Genomic DNA, 20,084 nt, shown 5'->3' on the forward strand with positions numbered 1-20,084 from the left:
TTCTGAACATTGCCCTACGCCTATTACTATAGACCTACTTCTTTCAAAGCATTTAAAAGCCATATTTCAAACCTATTTTCCCTTTTCGCGGTTATTCGGGACATCGCGATGACGTTGTTAACCGTGACGCTGCGCCTTTTCCATAAAGTGAAAATACATATATGAACACATATTACAGTATTTTACACACTATGGGTTTATTATTGTATATTTCAAACTCATGTTCTGCTAGTGTATTTCTAGAACAGCCATCTTGTTCGTGGCATATGAGCTGCAGATTACACACTTTTGCATAGATCGCCATCTGGTGGTGGGCCCGGATGTTTGCAGTTTGTTTTTCCTCTTGGAAAGTCTTTGGAAGTCACGTGGTCGGTGACTCCTCCTTTAGATCGTATTGCGCATGGGCTTCGGCTCCATCCTCAGATTGTTTTTTTCCGCCATCGGGCTCGGATGTGATCTTCGCGCTCCGGTTCCGAACAGCTTCCAGTTCGTCGATCGTCGCGCAATCCTCACCCCAATCGCTGTATTGTTTCGATCACGATCTCTTCAATCAACGCGCCTTCTCATCGACACAAACCTTCGGATCCAGTCGTCGACGGCGGCCTTCGGGCCTACCCAGGCTCCGGTCCCGACTCATGAAAATAACTCCATTTAAAAAGTGCCCTTGATGTGGGTCCAAATTTCCCCACACCGATCTTCATGAGGTATGCAACCTTTGCCTCTCCCCAGAACATGAGGCTCGAGACTGTCCGGCCTGTAAGTCTTTCCGATCCAAAAAGACTATTCGGGACCGAAGAGCTAGAAGGAACATGGCACACTCCTCGACGTCCATTCCAGTCGACATCTTCGGAGACGACATTGACGATCCGGAACATCATCGTACCGAAGAGGACCTCGTCAGCGCTTCCGAGGCCGACGAGTCAGATGTGGAGGACATCACCCCGGCGCAGAGGGTCGTGAGTACCAATCTACCCCCTCCCACACCCGCGCCGACACCCAAAAAGGCTTCGGTCACGCCTTCACCTCCGGGCCTAGGCAAGACCAGAGACACTGCTTTACACACCCCACCTTCGGGCCCGGTGAAGAAGCCAAGTAAGCCTTCCGGCGGCTCGGGCTCGAGCCAGCCTGCCAGCGGTGCCGAGAAACACACTTCGGCACCGAAAAAGAAAACGGCCTCCATCTCGACACCGAGCTCCGCACCGAAGCCCTCGGGCTCGAAACCCAGCCCTTCGGCACCGACGCCATCTTCGGTGCCGACCAAACCACACAAGGCCACCGACACTTCCAAGCCGAAGCCCATCTCGGCGCCGACCAAGAAACCGGAGGGTCCCAAGCCGGGTTCTAAACATCAAACCGGCACGGAAAAACCTAAAAAATCATCGGCCCGACGCCTTCGGCGCCGACGGACCAAATTACCTCACCAGAGCTATTTTCACCGGATCCCTTGCAAAAAAACTCTCACCAAGGATACAAAAACTGGACATTTGACACTCTACTAAGAAGAGACATTTGGAGAAGCCTGCTCCGCCTCCACCTCCAAAAGAGTAAGGACTCTGCTACCTCTCCATTCAGAATACCTTCCACTCCTCCTCCACCTTCTCCTCCTTCCCCCCCTCCACCCCCTCCACCCTCTCCACCCCCACCTCATCATCTCCTACTCCATCTCCAGACGATGATAATCACGGGGACCCATATTATGATACAGGGGATGTGCCACAAGACCCCACCCCTACAGGATCGTCAGATCCATGGGACGATTACCATATACCAGATATCCCCAACGTCCCACAAGATGATATTTACCCTTCTAGACCATCTCCACCAGAAGATTCATTAGGGTTTAACCATCTTCTGCAAAGAGCAGCACATTATCATGGGGTGGACATGCATAATGACCCTGTGGAGGAAGATTTCCTCCTAGACACATTCGATACTACACAGAGGTCCACCTCCATACTGCCCATGCTCAAAGGGGTGGTAAAGTATGCGGCAGATGTTTTTAAAGACCCAGTTAGAGCCAGGGTCCTTAACCCATGTCTCGAAAAGAAGTACAAACCTGCTCCCTCAGATCCCTCTTACATCAGAGGACCAGCGCCACTAGATTCCTTAGTGGTCTCTACGGCACATAAAAGGGCACACTCACAAGCGTCAGGTGATGCACCACCACCTGACAAGGAGTCAAAACTGCTAGATGCTTCAGGCAAACGCACAGCATCCCAGGCCGCCAACATATGGCCTATAGCAAACACTCAGGCACTGCTGGCCAGATATGACAGGGCTCATTATGTCGAATTAGAGAGCATAATGCAACATCTCCCTGAAAAATATAACACTAAAGCCAACGAGTTAATTCAAGAGGGTAAAACAATCACAAACACCTCTATACGTTGTGCCCTAGATGCAGCAGACACAGCCTCCAGGGCCATTAACATCAGCGTCCTTCTCCGTCGTCATGCTTGGTTAAGGGTATCTAGGTTAAAACCAGAAGTACAAGCCTCCATCCTTAACCATCCCTTTGACCAGGAACATCTATTCGGGCCAAAGGTGGATGAGGCCTTAGAAAAGATGAAAAAGGACACGGATACCGCAAAATCCATTGGGGCCTTACAGTCTCACCTGCCCAGACAAGGGCAGAGGCAAAACAAACAACGCCCGTTCTGCCACACCCACTACCCAATGACTTCCCCCCCGCTCCCCCCAGACCATTCCACTCCAGTCGGGGGCAGACTCACAAATGTCCTTCATGTCTGGGAGACCATCACCTCAGACAAATGGGTGACCCAAATAATTCGGTCAGGATACTGCCTGGAATTAACATCTACCCCCCCAAACATTCCACCCAGGCAACGCCCAATGTCACAAGAACATTCGACATTGCTAAAGCAGGAGGTAATCTACCTCCTACAAAAACAGGCAATAGAACACGTTCCTGTCAATCAACAAAATTTGGGGGTCTACTCCCTATATTTTCTAATACCAAAAAGGGACGAGACTCTACGACCTATTCTAGATCTCCGGCCCCTAAACCCATACATACACTCAGACCATTTTCACATGGTAACGCTTCAGCAGGTACTTCTGCTCCTCTCCCAGAACGACTTTCTTATCACACTGGACTTGAAAGACACATACTTCCACATTCAAGTACACCATGCTCACAGAAAGTACCTCAGATTTGAAGTGGACGGACAACACTACCAATTCAAAGTGCTCCCGTTCGGAGTCACAACAGCACCACGGGTATTCACGAAGTGCCTAGCGGTGGTGGCGGCACATCTCAGAAGACAACTTCATACAACCAATGTGTACACCACACCACCACCACAATCCAACTACTTCACCAACTAGGCTTCACGGTGAACCACCAAAAGTCCCAGCTAACACCATCCCACATAAAACAATACCTTGGTGCCACCATAGACACCTCACAAGCAATAGCCTACCCCAATCCGGCCAGGATTGCAAGCATTCAGGCTTTGTGACAAAAATTCATACCTCAACACTCCCTTCCAGCACGAGTGTTTATGCAACTGATATAGATGATGGCCTCTTGCATTTTTATAGTGCCCCACGCAAGACTCCAGATGCGTCCACTCCAAGAGTGCTTAGCGTGCCAATGGAACCAGACCAAGGGGCAACTGACAGATCTGGTGTTGGTAGACTGTCGCACCCATCGCTCTCTGCAGTGGTGGAACACCACAAACCTTTCCAAAGGTCGACCGTTCCTGGACCCGGTTCCCCAAATGATACTAACAACGGACGCATCGCTCTCCAGCTGGGGAGCTCATCTATTACACCTCACAGTGCAGGGCACATGGACGCCGCAACAAAAGTTACTCCATATCAACCATCTGGAGTTACTAGCAATCTTTCTAGCTCTGAAATCTTTTCAAACACAGATTTCAGGCAAGGCAGTCCTCATTCGCACAGACAACATGACGGCCATGTATTATATTCAAAAACAGGCGGCACACACTCTCCACAGCTCTCTCGATTAGCACAGAGCATATGGAGATGGGCAATTCCCCACAACATCTTTCTCCTAGCTCAACACGTCCCAGGAGTCCAAAACACCGTGGCAGATCTGCTCAGCAGACAGACACAACAGATCCACGAGTGGGAACTTCACCCACAGGTTCTTCATCCGTTCTTTCAAATGTGGGGGCATCCTCACATAGACCTCTTCGCCACCCACGAAAACACGAAATGCCCAAGCTTCGCCGCCAGACACCCATTGTCCAAAAGAAATGCGATATGGATGAACTGGTCAGGCAAATTTGCGTACGCTTTTCCGCCTCTCCCACTCATTCCATTAGTGGTGCGAAAGCTACAACAGCACTCCCTCACACTGATCCTAGTAGCTCCAACGTGGGCCAGACAACCGTGGTACACCACGCTGCTGGAACTCTCGGTAGTATCACACCAAAAGCTACACCTCTCACCATGCCTCCTAACCCAGAACCATGGAGAGATCAGGCACCCTGACCCAGCTCAGCTCAACCTTGCGATCTGGCTCCTGAAATCCTAGAATTCGGGTACCTAAACCTTCCCCCTGACTGTATGAACGACATCAGAGAAGCTAGATGCCCTACCACTAGAGCCTGCTACGCTGCCAAGTGGAAAAGATTTGTTGTTTATTGCCATAATAACACAATCAATCCTCTAGACGTGTCTATACAACACATCATATGCTACTTACTCCACCTACAAAGGTGTAATCTAGCCTATACATCCATTCGACTACACCTTGCAGCAATTGCAGCTTACTTACAAAACAGGCAGCACCTATCGCTTTTCAGAGTACCTGCCATTAAAGCCTTCATGGAAGGCCTCAAAAGAATAATTCCCCCCAGAGTACCACCCTCACCTGTGTGAAACTTAAATATCGTTCTCACAAGGCTGATGGGGCCTCCCTTCGAACCTTTGCATAAATGCGAACTGCAATTCCTCACATGGAAAACAGCTTTCCTTGTAGCCATCACTTCCCTTAGATGGGTGAGTGAGATACAAGCACTTACCATACAAGAACCTTTTCTTCAAGTGCACCAGAACAAGGTTGTTCTCCGTATCAACCCAAAATTCCTACCTAAAGTCATTTCCCCTTTTCACCTAAACCAATCTGTAGAATTATCAGTATTTTTCTCGCAACCTCAGACCGTTGCAGAAAGGGCTCTGCACACGCTAGATGTCAAACGAGCCTTACTTTACTATATCCAAAGAACACAACTTTTCCGAAAGACCAACCAACTGTTTGTCTCTTTCTCTCCACCACACAAGGGCAACCCCATCTCAAAGTCAGGGATAGCAAGGTGGATTGTAAAATGCATCCAGATTTGCTACCACAAAGCAAAACGAACGCTTTCCGTTCCCCCTAAAGCCCATTCTACACGGAAGATAGGGGCTTCCATGGCTTTTCTAGGGAACATCCCACTAGATGATATCTGCAAAGCAGCTACATGGTCAACACCGCACACTTTCACTAAACACTACTGTGTAGATGTGCAAACCAAACAACACGCTAGTGTGGGCCAGGCTGTACTGAAAACACTATTTCAAACCACTGCAACAGATACCGGTGGTCGCCGCTAAGGTCGGGAACTGCTATATAGTCTATGCAAAAGTGTGTAATCTGCATCTCATATATCTCGAACGGAATATACTACTTACCAGTATGCATCTGTTCTTGGCATGTAGAGCTGCAGATCTACACACGCCAACCCGCCTCCCCGGCTACCTGTATCTGTTCCAGTCTATCTTATTTAGATACAACACACATGGGTCTCTTCACTGTGGTTACTACGCTCCATCTTTCCCTGCTGGCAAAAAACAATCTGAGGATGGAGCCGAAGCCCATGCGCAATACGATCCAAAGGAGGAGTCACCGACCTTGTGACTTCCAAAGACTTTCCAAGAGGAAAAACAAACTGCAAACATCCGGGCCCAACACCAGATGGCGATCTATGCAAAAGTGTGTAGATCTGCAGCTCTACATGCCAAGAACGGATGCATACTGGTAAGTAGCATATTCCTTTCTATTTAGCAGTAATTCACCGATTACACCAGACACATTGCGAAAGCGTAAAACGGTGCGAAAGCAGAGCACCTACTGACCCCTGCCTGCCACACAACTTCCACAGGGACACCATCGCACCAAAACTATGCAAACTATCAACTGGTCCCTTAAGACCGCCACATTCCCCGATGACTGGCAACGTGCCAAAGTCAAACCCCTCCTCAAGAAGCCCCCTGAAGACCTGACAGATCTCAAGAACTTCAGGCCCATCTCACTACTCCCTTTCACCACCAAAGTAATCGAGAAAGTCATGAACACCCAGCTAGCTCACTTCATAGAAACCAACAACATCCTAGACACCTTTCAATCTGGATTCCGCAGCATCCACAGCCCTGAGACCGCCCTCATAGCCTCCACCGACGACATCCGCTCCCTCCTTGATCAAGGCCGCACATCAGCCCTCATCCTCCTGGACCTTTCAGCAGCCTTCAACTCCGTCTCCCTCCGCACACTAGTCACCAGACTCCACAATGCCGGCATCCAGGGACCAGCCTTAAACTGCATTAGATCATTCCTCTCAGGCAGAACACAAAGAATAAGACTCCTACCCTTCCTCTCCGAACCTACAGAGATCAGATGCGGAGTACCCCAAGGATCCTTCCTCAGCCCCATGCTCTTCAACGTCTGCATGGCCCCCCTCACAACCATCGGCAGAAAACACGGACTCAACATAGTCTAATACGCCGCCGACACCCATCCTCTCCCTCACCAAGGAACCCAACATCAATAGGCGCTGTTTCCAAGAAGGGATGAAAGACGTCGGAACCTGGATGAGCAGCAGCTGCCTGAAGCTCAACCCGGAGAAAACAGAAGTCCCCACCCTCGGCTCCACCCCCTCCGCATGGGACAGCACCTGGTGGCCCTCCACGTCCTTGGAAACCCTCCCACCCCTATGGACCACGCTTGCAACCTCGGCATCATACTCTACTCTTCTCTCACCATGAACCGCCAGATCAATGCCTTGTCCTCCACTTGCTTCAACACCCTCTGCATACTTTGCAAGACCTTCAAATGGATCCCTCAGACGCCAGGAAGACCGTCATTAACGCGCTCATCACCAGCAGACTGGACTACGGAAACACCCTCTATACCGCAATCAACAAAAAACTCCTCTGCAAACTCCATACCGTCCATAACACCGCAGCCACACATATCCTTGACATCCCACGACATGACCATATCACCCGACACCTCCGTGACCTCAACTGGCTCCCAGATGAAAAAAGAATAACCTTCAAACTGCTCACACACGCCTACAATGCCCTCCATAACACCGGACCCTAATACCTCAACGAACGAATCTCCATCCATTCCCACAAGAGAAACCTCCGCTCTACTGACCTAGCCCTCACCACGGTCCCCGCATCCATAGGGTCAGAGTGGCTGGCAGATCCCTCTCCTACCTCGCGACCAAGACCTGGAACAAACTCCCCCTGCGCATCAGATGAAGTCCGACACTGCACCAATTCAGAAAGGACCTCAAGACATGGCTCTTCGAATGACCTACGGAGCTGCTTGTACCCCCCCGCCCCTTGAGACCCTCATGGGTAAGTAGCACGCTTCTAAAATCCCTGAATGTTTGATTGATTGACATTCAATGGCCTCCAACACATACAAAATTAATATGTAAAAAAATCTGTTTTGAACATTGCACTACACAGATTACTATATACATTCTTCTTTCAAAGCATGTCTAGACTCATATTTTTGTACTAAGTGTCTTTAAAAACAATCTTTCAGACCTATTTTCTGATTTCATGGTTATTCGGGATGTCACGATGATGTTAACCGCGACAATTGTGCCTTTTCCATAAAGTCTAAAATACATATATCCACACATACTACAGTATTTTACACACTAGGGCACAGCTTTCCAAACCTTTCATGTTAGTGACGCACTTTTTGGAGATGCATCATTTTGGGACACAGTAAAGCAGTGTATTGAGCGAGCGTAGCGAGCGAGCCTGAACCACCTAAGGTGGGTTTGGAAGAAAATTTTGAAATAAAAGTGGGAAAATGGTGCATTTTCAAGAAAATTTGAGAAAGCCGGAAGGTTACTAAAGCAATTGTGAATCTGTTCTAACAAAGACAGTCACTGGCAAAACTGAGTGTAAGGTTAGGTTTGTGCCTGAAGCAAGAATATTATCATGCACACATTGACACATGCCCCAGTGATTTACGACACAAAAAGGGCTGGTTCACGCACTGCCAACCCTTTCAACCATGCACAAAGTCTGCCTGCTGCCCAGCGAGCGTAACGAGCGAGCCCAAACCACCCAAGGGGGATTCTGTCTCCCTCTCTCTGTCTCCCTCTCTCTCTGTCTCCCTCTCTCTCTGTCTCCCTCTCTCTCTGTCTCCCTCTCCCTCTGTCTCCCCCTGACTCCCTCCCTCTGTCTCCCCCTGACTCCCTCCCTCTGTCTCCCTCTTCCTCCCTCCCTCTGCCTCCCTCTCTCTCTGTCTCTCTCTCTGTCTCCCTCCCTCTGTCACTCTCTGTCTCCCTCTCTCTTTCTCCCGCAGTCTTCCTCTCCGTCTCCTTCTCCGTCTACCTCTCCGTCTCCCACTCTGTCTCTGTCTGTCTCTGCCTCTGTCTGTCTGTCCCTGTCTGTCCGTCTCCCTCCCTCTGTCTCCCTCTCTTTATCTCTGTCTGCCCCTGTCCCTGTCCGTCTCTATCTCTGTCTGTCTCTGTCTCCCTTCCTCTCTCTGTCTCCCTCCCTCTTTTTATCTCTCTCTCGCACTCTCTCTCTTTCTGTCTCCTGTCTCACTCACTCTGTCTCCCTCTCTGTCTCCCTCTCTGTCTCCCTCTCTCTCTCTCTGTCTCCCTCCCTCTCTATCTATCTCCCACGGTTTCCCTCTCTCTCTGTCTTCCTCTCTCTGTCTCCCTCTGTCTCGCTCCCTCTGTCTCTGTCTCCCTCTCTCTCTGTCTCCTTCTCCCTCTGTCTCCCTCTCCCTCCCTGTCTACCCCGGACTCACTTCCTCTGTCTCCCTCCCTCTGTCTCTCTCCCACAGTTTCCCTCTCTCTCTGTCTCTCTCCCTCTGTCTGTCTCTCTCTGTCTGTCTGTCTCCCTCCCTGTCTCCCTCCCTCTGTCTGCCTCCCTCCCTCCATCTCCCTCTGTCTCCATCCCTCTGTCTCCCTCCCTCTCTCCCTGTCGCCCTCCTCCCTCCGTCTGTCTCCCTCTGCCTGTCTCCCTCTGTCTGTCCCTCTGTCTCCCTCCCTCGGTCTCCCTCCCTCTGTCTCCCTCTCTCTCTCTCTTCCTCTCTCTCAGTCTCCCTCTGTATCCCTCTGTCTGTCTCCCTCTCTCTCTCCCTCTGTCTGTCTCCCTCTGTCTGTCTCCCTCTCTGTCTCCCTCTCTCTCTGTCTCCTTCTCCCTCTCTCTGTCTCCCTCTGTCTACCCCAGACTCCCTTCCTTGGTCTCCCTCCCTCTGTCTCTCTCGACGGTTTCCCTCTCTCTCTGTCTCTCTCCCTCTGTCTGTCTCTCTCTGTCTGTCTCCCTCCCTGTCTCCCTTCCTCTCTCTGTCTCCCTCCCTCTCTCTGTCTCCCTCCCTCTTTTTATCTCTCTCTCGCACTCTCTCTCTTTCTGTCTCCTGTCTCACTCACTCTGTCTCCCTCTCTGTCTCCCTCTCTGTCTCCCTCTCTGTCTCCCTCTCTCTCTCTCTGTCTCCCTCCCTCTCTATCTGTCTCCCACGGTTTCCCTCTCTCTCTGTCTTCCTCTCTCTGTCTCCCTCTGTCTGTCTCCCTCTGTCTCTGTCTCCCTCTGTCTCTGTCTCCCTCTCTCTCTGTCTCCTTCTCCCTCTGTCTCCCTCTCCCTCCCTGTCTACCCCGGACTCCCTTCCTCTGTCTCCCTCCCTCTGTCTCTCTCCCACAGTTTCCCTCTCTCTGTCTCTCTCCCTCTGTCTGTCTCTCTCTGTCTGTCTGTCTCCCTCCCTGCCTCCCTCCCTCTGTCTGCCTCCCTCCCTCTATCTCCCTCTGTCTCCATCCCTCTGTCTCCCTCCCTCTCTCCCTGTCGCCCTCCTCCCTCCATCTGTCTCCCTCTGCCTGTCTCCCTCTGTCTGTCCCTCTGTCTCCCTCCCTCGGTCTCCCTCCCTCTGTCTCCCTCTCTCTCTCTCTTCCTCTCTCTCACTCTCCCTCTGTCTCCCTCTGTCTGTCTCCCTCTCTCTCTCCCTCTGTCTGTCTCCCTCTGTCTGTCTCCCTCTGTCTGTCTCCCTCTCTGTCTCCCTCTCTCTCTGTCTCCTTCTCCCTCTCTCTGTCTCCCTCTCCCTCCCTCTGTCTACCCCAGACTCCCTTCCTTGGTCTCCCTCCCTCTGTCTCTCTCTCTCTCTCCCACGGTTTCCCTCTCTCTCTGTCTCTCTCCCTCTGTCTGTCTCTCTCTGTCTGTCTCCCTCCCTGTCTCCCTCCCTCTGTCTGTCTCCCTCCCTCTGTCGCCCTCCTCCCTCTGTCTGTCGCCCTCTGTCTCCCTCTCTGTCTCCCTCTGTCTCCATCCCTCTGTCTCCCTCTCTCCCTCTCTCGCCCTCCTCCCTCTGTCTGTCTCCCTCTGTCTCCCTCCCTCTCTCTCCCTCTCTCTGTCTCCCTCTCTCTCTCTCTGTCTCCCTCTCTCTCTCTCCCTCCCTCTCTCTCTCTGTCTCCCTCCCTCTCTCTCACTCCCTCACCCTCTGTCTGTCACCCTCTGTCACCTCACCCCAGCTTTCTGGGCACACACACTTCGCAGGTCTTTCAAAAACCATTTACTTGTTAATGAGGCTTTGTTGTGAATCGCCTGGCCCCCATAGAGCAGAGTGTCTCTGAGTCTGCGCTGCTGCGGCGGTGTTTGCTGACTCTCTTTCAAAGGAATGCCTCTTAATTAGCTGCAGTTATGTGATAAATGTCCGTTAATACCGGTGTGATCCCGCGACACGCCCACCATTTGCAGGCGACACAGTAATGTGTCGGGACACAGTTTGGAAAGGTCTGCACTAGGGGTTTCTTACAGTATTCTCTAAGCTCATGTTTTTCTAGAGAGTTTCTATAAAAACCATCTCTAAAACCTATTTTCACTGTGATTCCGGAGATTACAATGAGGTCGATAATCGTGATCCCGTGAACACATCGCTAAAACAGGAAACAAAAGCCTGAAATGAATAGCCACCACAACATAAAACAAGCATTTGAAATGCAATAGTTCTCGCATTTGCGAGAGTTTAAGCTATTAGCATTGTAAATGACAATGCCTTTTATTTATGTTTTAAAAGCCAAAACATAAATAAAGGGCATTGTCATTTACAATGCCTATAGCTCAAACTCACGTAAATGAGAGACCTATTGTATTGCAAATGCTTGTTACTTATTGCTTACTCTACCAAACCCGGTTGCTGTCTCCGATTTGTCATTATTCTGCAACCTTTCAAGCCCAGCAGCAGTCTGCAATCTTTTTAAGTCTGGCCTAGATACAGTTTTAGTTCTCTCACCAGTCTAATTTAATACACAAATCATAAATTATAAACAAAGTTCTTTATGTACTAAGAGGAGCTTTAGGCCAGGCCTTTTTGACCCCTGGTCGGTGCAACTGTGTTTCACATTTTACTTCTACCCACCAAAGCATACAGCCTGGGATAATGTGTCAGCCTACGTCAGCGTCTGGTTCTATTTGTGTGAGTGTCAACATTGTTCCTGATCACATATGCATTTCCACCTAAAACGAAGTGTACTTAAGTACCAGGGCTGATGGGCCAATACTTGACTTTGCCAATGTTTTTTTGTTTCCATTCTGTATCCATTTTTTCTATTGTTGTAGTCATTTTCATGAGCAATTCTGTCTTCGATTGAAAGCAGTTTAAAAGCTAGCAGTACTCTATGCATGTAAGAATCATATGTCCCTGTGATCTGCATTAAAACTAACAATGGAGTCTAAGCTTGGTCTATGTACACCTGACCTAAATTTATACTTTTTTGTAATGAAAATGTTTACTGCAAGCATGTGGTTGCCATTTTAAGCAGACATGTTTTATTCTTATATATTTTTTTAATTTGTGGCTTATGGTTGACATCAAAAGATCTTTTCAAAATAATCTTCACACCAGCTTGGCAAAGTGAATGATATTACTTGGACAAAAAATGTTAATGGAAAGGAGCTAGCATAACCAGACTCCTTTCCAATACTGTTATATTGCTAAAAGAAAAGAAGCATCAGAGAGATAAAGTAAATTTTTGCCAACCCAAAAACTAGACGATGGAGAACCGAAGGCAGAAGTGAAGAAAAATGCATGAATATGGCTATAGAAGTATCGATTGGCATGTCTAAGTCCTTCTAAGGGAGTGGCGTACGATCATGATCCAAAATAGATTGTATTCACAGGTTACAGGTTACTTAACTTTGAAGGGATACTTTTAACCAGTTACGCTTTCTAGGAACAAAAGCAAAAAGAGAGTCGGCCAGTTGGCCTTCAAAATTCAAATGTATTACTTGAATATTCCTATTCACTTACTCTGGCAAATCAAAAAGTCTGAGTTAATTCTTGTGGTGTCAGAAAATATGAGCTTTAACAGCGTTCTGAAATAGTTAAAATTGGGTTGAGTGCTTACTTGCATAAGTCGTTTTTCATAAGTTTGTTGAGGGCATAAAACATCATATTTAAGGCATGGGAAGTTTTGAGAATTGGTAGCTCCAGAAAGAAATTCTTACTCCTCATTCTTCGCTGTCCATTCAAGTTTGGAAAAGTAAGGTGTTTTTAAGTGAATAGCTTTGTATATGAAGCATTCACTTTTTGCTTCAATAAATAGGCAAAGTAAGACTTTCGGAATTGGGGAGAAATTATAGAATGTTCTCAGAGAAGATGAGTCTTTCCATACAAAAGAGCACAGTGTTATGATGAATAAGAAAGGTTTGAGATACTTGCTAGTGTGATGTTGTCAGAATCCAAGTAAGAGATAATTAAAACATGAGCTGCTACTATTGCCTGGCCTGTGTAAAGCAGGATTTTGATCTTCATAGGTGAATGAAAATATAGATAGGTATTCAGGTTGTGTTGGTTTGTTTATGTGCAGGATAACTGAAAGTGTGGAATCATTGATTTTCTGTGGATTTTCCATAGTGTGTTGATCTCAGAAACATCTCTCCTTAACTTAGTTGGGGAAAGAGCCCTAATTTCTTATTTTGATAAGACTACTGATATTAAGATATCAAGAAAACAGTTTACCTAACTTTTGGGTCTATCCACAATAGCTTATTCTTTCTCCAAACAATCCATAGCTACATGTATATTACTGGCTTCGTCACTTAGTCAACATTAAAATTCTGACTGACTTCACAACAGTAGTAGCAGTGGATTACACCTCTTTGCAAATAATGTTTATGATAGGATTCCTTTGCCTGTCTCCCTAGTTCCTCTCTCCCAATTTTCTATTTCCCATTTCTCATGGTTTATTCCCTTCCAGAGAGAGTGGATCAGCTTGCCACAATGTGATTATATTTATAACTATTAAACAACACCCCATGGATGGATAAGAAAAGGTATCTTGCATGTAACACTAGTTCTCCATAATAATCATTGTGAAGACAGTCATGGTTAACTCACCCGTTCCATTAAACTTGACTTCCAGCTTGAGTTTCACTATTGAATCATCAGTGACTGATGAAAATGTACTTCATAACTTAACTTGCTGTGGATTCTGAGGGACAGTGCTGCTTCTTTCATCCTTAAAGAGGATGTCAGAAAACTCTTCTATTTATGTGCCAATGACAAGAGCCCCATTCCCAGCATTCTTTTTATTTTGTTCCGGGGAGGTTTAAAGTCGTATTATTATTTAAATGTATTCTGTAGTAATTTAATTAGATCTAATTGGCTTTGGTTAAAAAAAAAATACTGTCAATGTTGCTCCTATAGAAATTTTTAGTTTCTGTAAGCAGGTATTATTAAAGCATTGGCGGATATATTCTTCTGTTTATAATTTTAAAAGGCACAAATGTTGAAGTCATAGGTTATAGGAAATTTCCCTTCCTTTTCCTTATGAAGAGGCATACATGAGATTTTTTAAGAAAATGTAGGCCATCTTGGACTAGTGATAAGTTGGAAAACCTAGCCAAATTCCGTGACAGCAGTGGTTCATTCCACAGTGGTGTTAAAGATTGCTGTGCCCCATGATACAATAAATACGTCTCTGATGGAGTCCCTTACATATTTTTGAGATTAGGCAAAGAGTGTTGGCAACACTGTTTCAGAATTCCAGAATTGTCATCCAAGTAGACATTGATACAAGAATCCAGAAACCCACATGGATAACCCAGACACAGGAGAAGGACAAAATGATTTTAGTTACTTCCATATACAGGAGGCAGTTAAACTCAACTACAGGTCTGTTGAGTGAGCTTGAATGTTTCTTTGAAAAACTGTTCAGAATGCCTGTTGTTTGGTCCTACTCACCCATTAGGGGTAGCTGGAAAAAGAGGACGAGCTATGGTAGGCTATGGCAGAGACTCCAAGAGTCATTTAGCTATGAAATGATGTTCATAATAAATGAACCCTTCCTCCCTCACAAATGGTACAGATAATTATGAGATCTGTCTTGAAATAGCACATTTGTGGGCCTTTGTAGGGGTATCAGTGGCAACAGTTTATATATTTTAAATAATATGAGTCAAAACAGATTGTTTCACACACCCTTCCCTGTTTTTAATTAGATGACATTAGGAGATAAAGATATGAACTAAAAATGTTGAGAAACGTTTTGGGTGGTGTGAGATAATTTATTATTGTTAAGACACATGATGAGATGGTTTTGGATTGTATCTCACCGTTTTTTGCTGTGATGAGATTTAATAGTAAAAGTTTAATCATTTGAAGAGTTAACTAGTTCAAAAGTGTTTCTACTCTTACATGTTATGCTTTGCATCCCTTTAAATATCCGACATAGGATGAGGTTTCTTTTTGGCAATAAAATTAGGCCTGTCATGATTGTGAATGTGAATATACCAAACTCTGTAGCACTGCTGAAAAATATTAATGTTGGGTAGCTAAGATCTTTTCAGATCATGGATCATAGTCTAGTTACACAATGCACTCTAAAAATACAATGCTGCATTTTCTTCCTTTAATGAACTTTGATCATAAATCAATTAACAGTACAGATTTTGGTCTCTGATCATTCATATGTTGTATTTTACAGGAGCTCACTGTGCTAAGTCACCTTCGTCACCCTAGCTTAGTGTCTTTGTTGGCTGCTGGTATTCGTCCAAGGATGTTAGTGATGGAACTTGCCCCAAAAGGCTCCCTAGACCGTCTACTTCAACAAGACACTTGTATTTTTACTAGAACTATTCAGCATCGAATAGCTCTACATGTTGCAGATGGACTGAGGTAAGCATCTTTAAAACGTTTATATTTTGCAGTTTACCAAACTGTTCGTTTTAGATTTATGTAAGTCTGGGATGCCACCTCCAGGACTCCTGAGAGGTTGCAAGAATGTGTGCTGCTTTGGGAGGTCCAGGGTTGCGGCTTTTGCTACCTGAAAGAATATGTAGGACAAGAACACTCATAACTTGGAATATTTGGGGGTGTATTGCCGCCAAAAGACATATAGGACACATTTGTTTCTGTGGAGGTATAATACAAAAATGGCACTGTTACAAAAAAGCCATCTTCTTAAAGCAGAGGAGGTAAAATTTAGAACAAAATGGAGAGGGCTCTGTGTTTGCAGCTCCATACTCTAACTGTGCCACAGGGGTGATGATGTGGATTTCTGCTGCGGTCCCTTTTGTAGAGCAGGCGGTACTCTTGGACCCCAGGGGTAGGTACTTGCTAGTAATTGAAGTATTGGACGTATTTGATTCTTATACCCCAAACTTTGATGATATGTCATTTTTCCTGAAATGAAAATCAGGATACATCAGGATTGTATAGGCTGGGGACTAAAATTGTTTACTCGATTGGAAACATTACAAACACTTCCACCCAGTCTGGACACTGAGGGGGATGATAGCGCATCTCCACTTATTGGAAATCTGGAGGTAACCTCACCCAACGGAACACGGATCATCATACTATTCAAAAGTGTCTGGGTGTGGGTTGCATAACCTGCTAGATTATGTATTAGGGTGCTGGGAGTGGGACGAGTCCTGGGTTCTAGACCTCAGGTCATCAGATTTTCGTTTCTTAACCCACTGGTGCAAGGGCTTAGTTCAGTGTGCCATCACTGAAAATTTAGTCGATTTAAAATGCAGCCCCCATACAACCCACTTAGCATTAGCATTCCTGAAACCTGTTTTCTGGAGTAGCAATAGTCTCATAAAGGGTTCAGGATCACTGTGGTAATTCAAACCCAATTTTGTTCTTGGAATAGCACAATCAAGTATAGCAATAAGAATGACACTGTATATGTTAAAGTGTTTATTTCAACAGTCTTATATTCTTGCTTAATACATGAATAATAAAACACACAGAATAGAATTAAATCTGAAAGAGACACGTTAGTGATAGATTCCTTACCTTAGAATATCCCCAGGCGTCAGACTGGATCCGGAAAGGTTTTTGTAGTAGTACCCCTGCGCGTCAGTAGGTGGCGTCGTGCGGCTCGGCATCCGTCACTGGCGCCGTAACCGCCGAGATGACGTCACGGAGACTACTTAGGCGCCACCCATGCGCGCTGACGTCAGTTGTTTCTTTTTACGCGCCAGCAATCGCAGATCCGGATAGAGCACGTTCCTTCGCCACTTTTTGAATACTCTTTTGAGACTTTTGTCTCCCCCTTTTTTCTCCTGGTGCACGTAGGGTTGCCTGGATTTAAGTCCTGTGGGGCCTGCCGTCGCAATATGTCGATGCCGGACCCCCTTGATGTTTGCCTCTACTGCCTGGAGACTGACCACGACTCCCGGGCCATGCTGGGACTGTCAGGCCATGGCCCGAAGGCCTTGAGGGAGCGGCGCCGGAAACTGCTGGAGGCCCGGCACTCGTCCCAACGCCGCTCCAGGTCCAGGGACCGCTCACGGGGCCGCAGTCGTTGCTCCTTGGGCTCCAAGTCTTCACCCTCGGATTCCGGTAATCGTCGACATAAAAAGAAGTCGAAGAAGAGTGTTCGCTCTCCGACGTCCCCCTGTCGGCCCTCGGATGCGGACGAGGGGGACAGGGTCTGGGAGTCCCGCGGCCTACCCACCTTACCCGGGTCCGTCGGCGACTCCTGAACAGGTGCAAGAGTTTCTTGCCACCATGGACCGCCTTTTTAGGCCTCAGGCTCCCGCCGGCATGCCTTTGGGCCCCGCGGTCCCGTGTCCAGATCCTGTTGGCCCGTCAGCACCGCCGGCGGATCCAGCTTAGGCTCCACAGGATCCTATGCCATTGGCCCCGGCCCCGGCACCACGAGGTCCGGCGCTGCCGGCTCCGGCCCCCGCACCGCCCTAGGCTCCACCTCTGGTGCCGCAGTGGGTGCTGTTCGTTCCGCCCTTGCCCCGGTTCCAGGACCATTTTGTTGCTGCCTGGGATCTGCATTGGGACACGGCACCGGCCCGACCCCGGCCGGCGCCGTTTCCCACGCCGTTTGTCCCTTCTCCGGTTCTCCCGCTGTGGCCGGTTCCTCCTGCAACGGAGGTGGAGGGTGACTGGGAGGGGTCCAAGGACCCTCTTGCCCGTCAGTGTGACTCCAAGCAGGACTGGGTGGACGATCTAGAGGACGCCGGCGACCTCGATCTCTCTTCTGACCCAGGGTTTGCCTCTCCCCCACCTACAATGGAGGAGGGCGCTTCCTACATGATGGTGCTCCGTCGGGCTGCTGAGGTCCTCAACCTCGATCTTCCTACGGTGGCCCTCAAAACTAACCTCCTCACCGAGGTGCTCCAGACGGCGTCTACTTTTTTGGAGTCACTGCTTCCCTTCAATGAGGCCCTCACCGACGTCCTGTTGGGCACTTGGTCGCGACCAGCCACGGGGTCCACTGTGGATAAGAATGTCGCCAGGCGTCACCGCGCGGCGCCTGGTGATCCCGCGTTTCTGACCACTCATCCCACACCTGAGAGTCTGGTCATCCAAGCCTCAACATCGCAGAGTGCCTTTCCCACGGCTCCGCCGGATAAGGACTCTAAGAAGCTGGAACAGTTTGGTAAGCAGTTGTTCTCTTCTGCCAGCTTAGGGCTGCGGTCGGTGAACACCGCCTGCTTATTGGGCCGCTATTCCCACGCAGTGTGGGATGCCGTTGCTCAGGTGTTGCCTCAGTGTCTTGAGGAGGTCCAGGCTGTCCTTTCCCAGGCGATTGCTGAGGGTAAGGATGCGGCTAAGTTCACCATTCAGTGTGGTTTGTACACCGCTGACTCATTGGGCAGGGCAATTTCTACGACTGTGGCACTGCGTCGCCACGCCTAGTTGCGATCTACTGGGTTCTCGCCCGATGTCCAGAGCCCGCTCATGGATATGCCCTTTGATGGCACTCGCCTGTTTGGCAATAAGGCTGACAGTGCACTGGAGCGTTTTAAGGACTCACGGGCCACCGCCAAGTCCTTGCCACGAAGACCCCAGCCACTCCTGGTTTTCGTTCCTTTCGTGGCCAAGGCAGGGGCATCCAGGCACTTTCCTTTGGCAAGCCTGTGCAGAACCAGCCTCAGCGCGGCCGCGGACGTGGCTTTTTGCAGGGGCGGGTCTGGGAATCAGCGTGGGGGGCAGTCCACCTCTGCCCCCGCTGTTTCTACCTCCAAACATTCCTAATCCGAGCTTTGTGGGTCACCCCCCGCCAGTGGGTGGCAGGATTCCCCATCATCTCCCCCACTGGCTCGCCCTCACATCGGACAAGTGGGTGTTGCATATCATCCGCAAGGGTTACTCCCTTCCCTTTCAGTCCACAACTCCAGCCATGCCACCTCGGTGCCACTGCATGTTGGGGGATCACTTGGTACTTCTCCAGCAGGAAGTCACAGCCCTCCTGGCCAAGGGGGCCATCGAGTGCATTCCTGGGCCGGAAGTAGGGAGTGGTTGTTATTTCCACTACTTTCTGTTCTCCAAGAAGGATAAAGGGGGCCTGCGCCCCATCTTGGACCTCCGGAATGTCAATCGCTTCCTCCGGATGGAGAAGTTCAAAATGCTGACTCTGGCTCGGGTCCTGGCTGCCCTCGACCCTGGAGACTGGATGGTAGTGTTGGACTTGCAGAACGCATATTTTCACATCCCGTCCTGCCGGCCCACCGGCGTTACCTGCGGTTCACGGTAGGGCAGGAGCATTTTCAGTTTGCCGTGCTCCCCTTCGGCCTTACCAGTGCCCCTCTGGTGTTCACGAAGGTGATGTCGGTGGTCGCCACTCACCTGCGCAGGTTGGGGGTGTCAGTCTTCCCTTACCTCGATGACTGGTTGTTAAAGGCGGGTTCGCCCCAGGCAGTCGTCACTCACCTTCAGACTACGGTCGACCTCCAGCATTTGCTGGGGTTCTCAATCAACGTGCCAAAGTCGCACCTGAGTCTCTCTCAGAAGCTCCCCTTCATCGGAACGGTTCTGGTTTCAACGCTGTTTTAGGTTTATCCTCCCGAGCAGCGAGTCCGGGATATTCAGGCTATGATTCCGATCTTTCAGCCTCTGTCCCGGGTTTCAGTACGGATGGCCCTCGGCTTCTGGGACTGATGGTGTCCTGCATCCTGCTGGTGCCACATGCCAGATGGCATGTGCGGGCTCTGCAGTGGGACCTGAAGTTCCAGTGGGCACAACATCAGGGCAACCTGTCCGATCATGTCCAGGTCTCGGAGGGCACTGCATGACAATTGTGGTGGTGGCTCACGAATCGCGATTAGGTCAATGGCAGATCCCTCTCACTTCCCCAACCGGAGCACACAGTGGTGACGGATGCGTCCCTCCTGGGATGGGGAGGCCACTTGAGAGAGGCAGAGATGAGAGGCCTCTGGTCTCCGGCGGAGTCCCGGCTCCATATCAACCTTTTGGAGGTGCGGGCGATCCAACTTGCACTGAAGACATTCCTTCCATCTGTCCGGGGAAGTGTGGTGCAGCTGTTCACGGACAACACCACCGCCATGTGGTATTGCAACAAACAGGGCGGGGTGAAGTCCTGGACCCTATGTCA

At 48.9% G+C, this 20,084-nt stretch overlaps 1 protein-coding gene across 1 annotated transcript in view; it reads left to right on the top strand.

Moving 5' to 3' along the window:
* The window catches only part of LRRK2 (leucine rich repeat kinase 2), a 1,602,077-nt gene that overhangs the window by 1,245,533 nt on the left and 336,460 nt on the right, over positions 1–20,084 (top strand). Inside the window, exon 40 of the mRNA XM_085654107.1 lies at positions 15,207–15,397. Within this exon, the coding sequence (XP_085510233.1) occupies positions 15,207–15,397 (191 nt within the window). The remainder of the gene's footprint in view (positions 1–15,206; positions 15,398–20,084) is intronic.

The sequence above is a fragment of the Triturus cristatus genome, chromosome 4_1 (assembly GCF_964204655.1).
Source record: "Triturus cristatus chromosome 4_1, aTriCri1.1, whole genome shotgun sequence".
Lineage (NCBI taxonomy): Eukaryota > Metazoa > Chordata > Amphibia > Caudata > Salamandridae > Triturus > Triturus cristatus.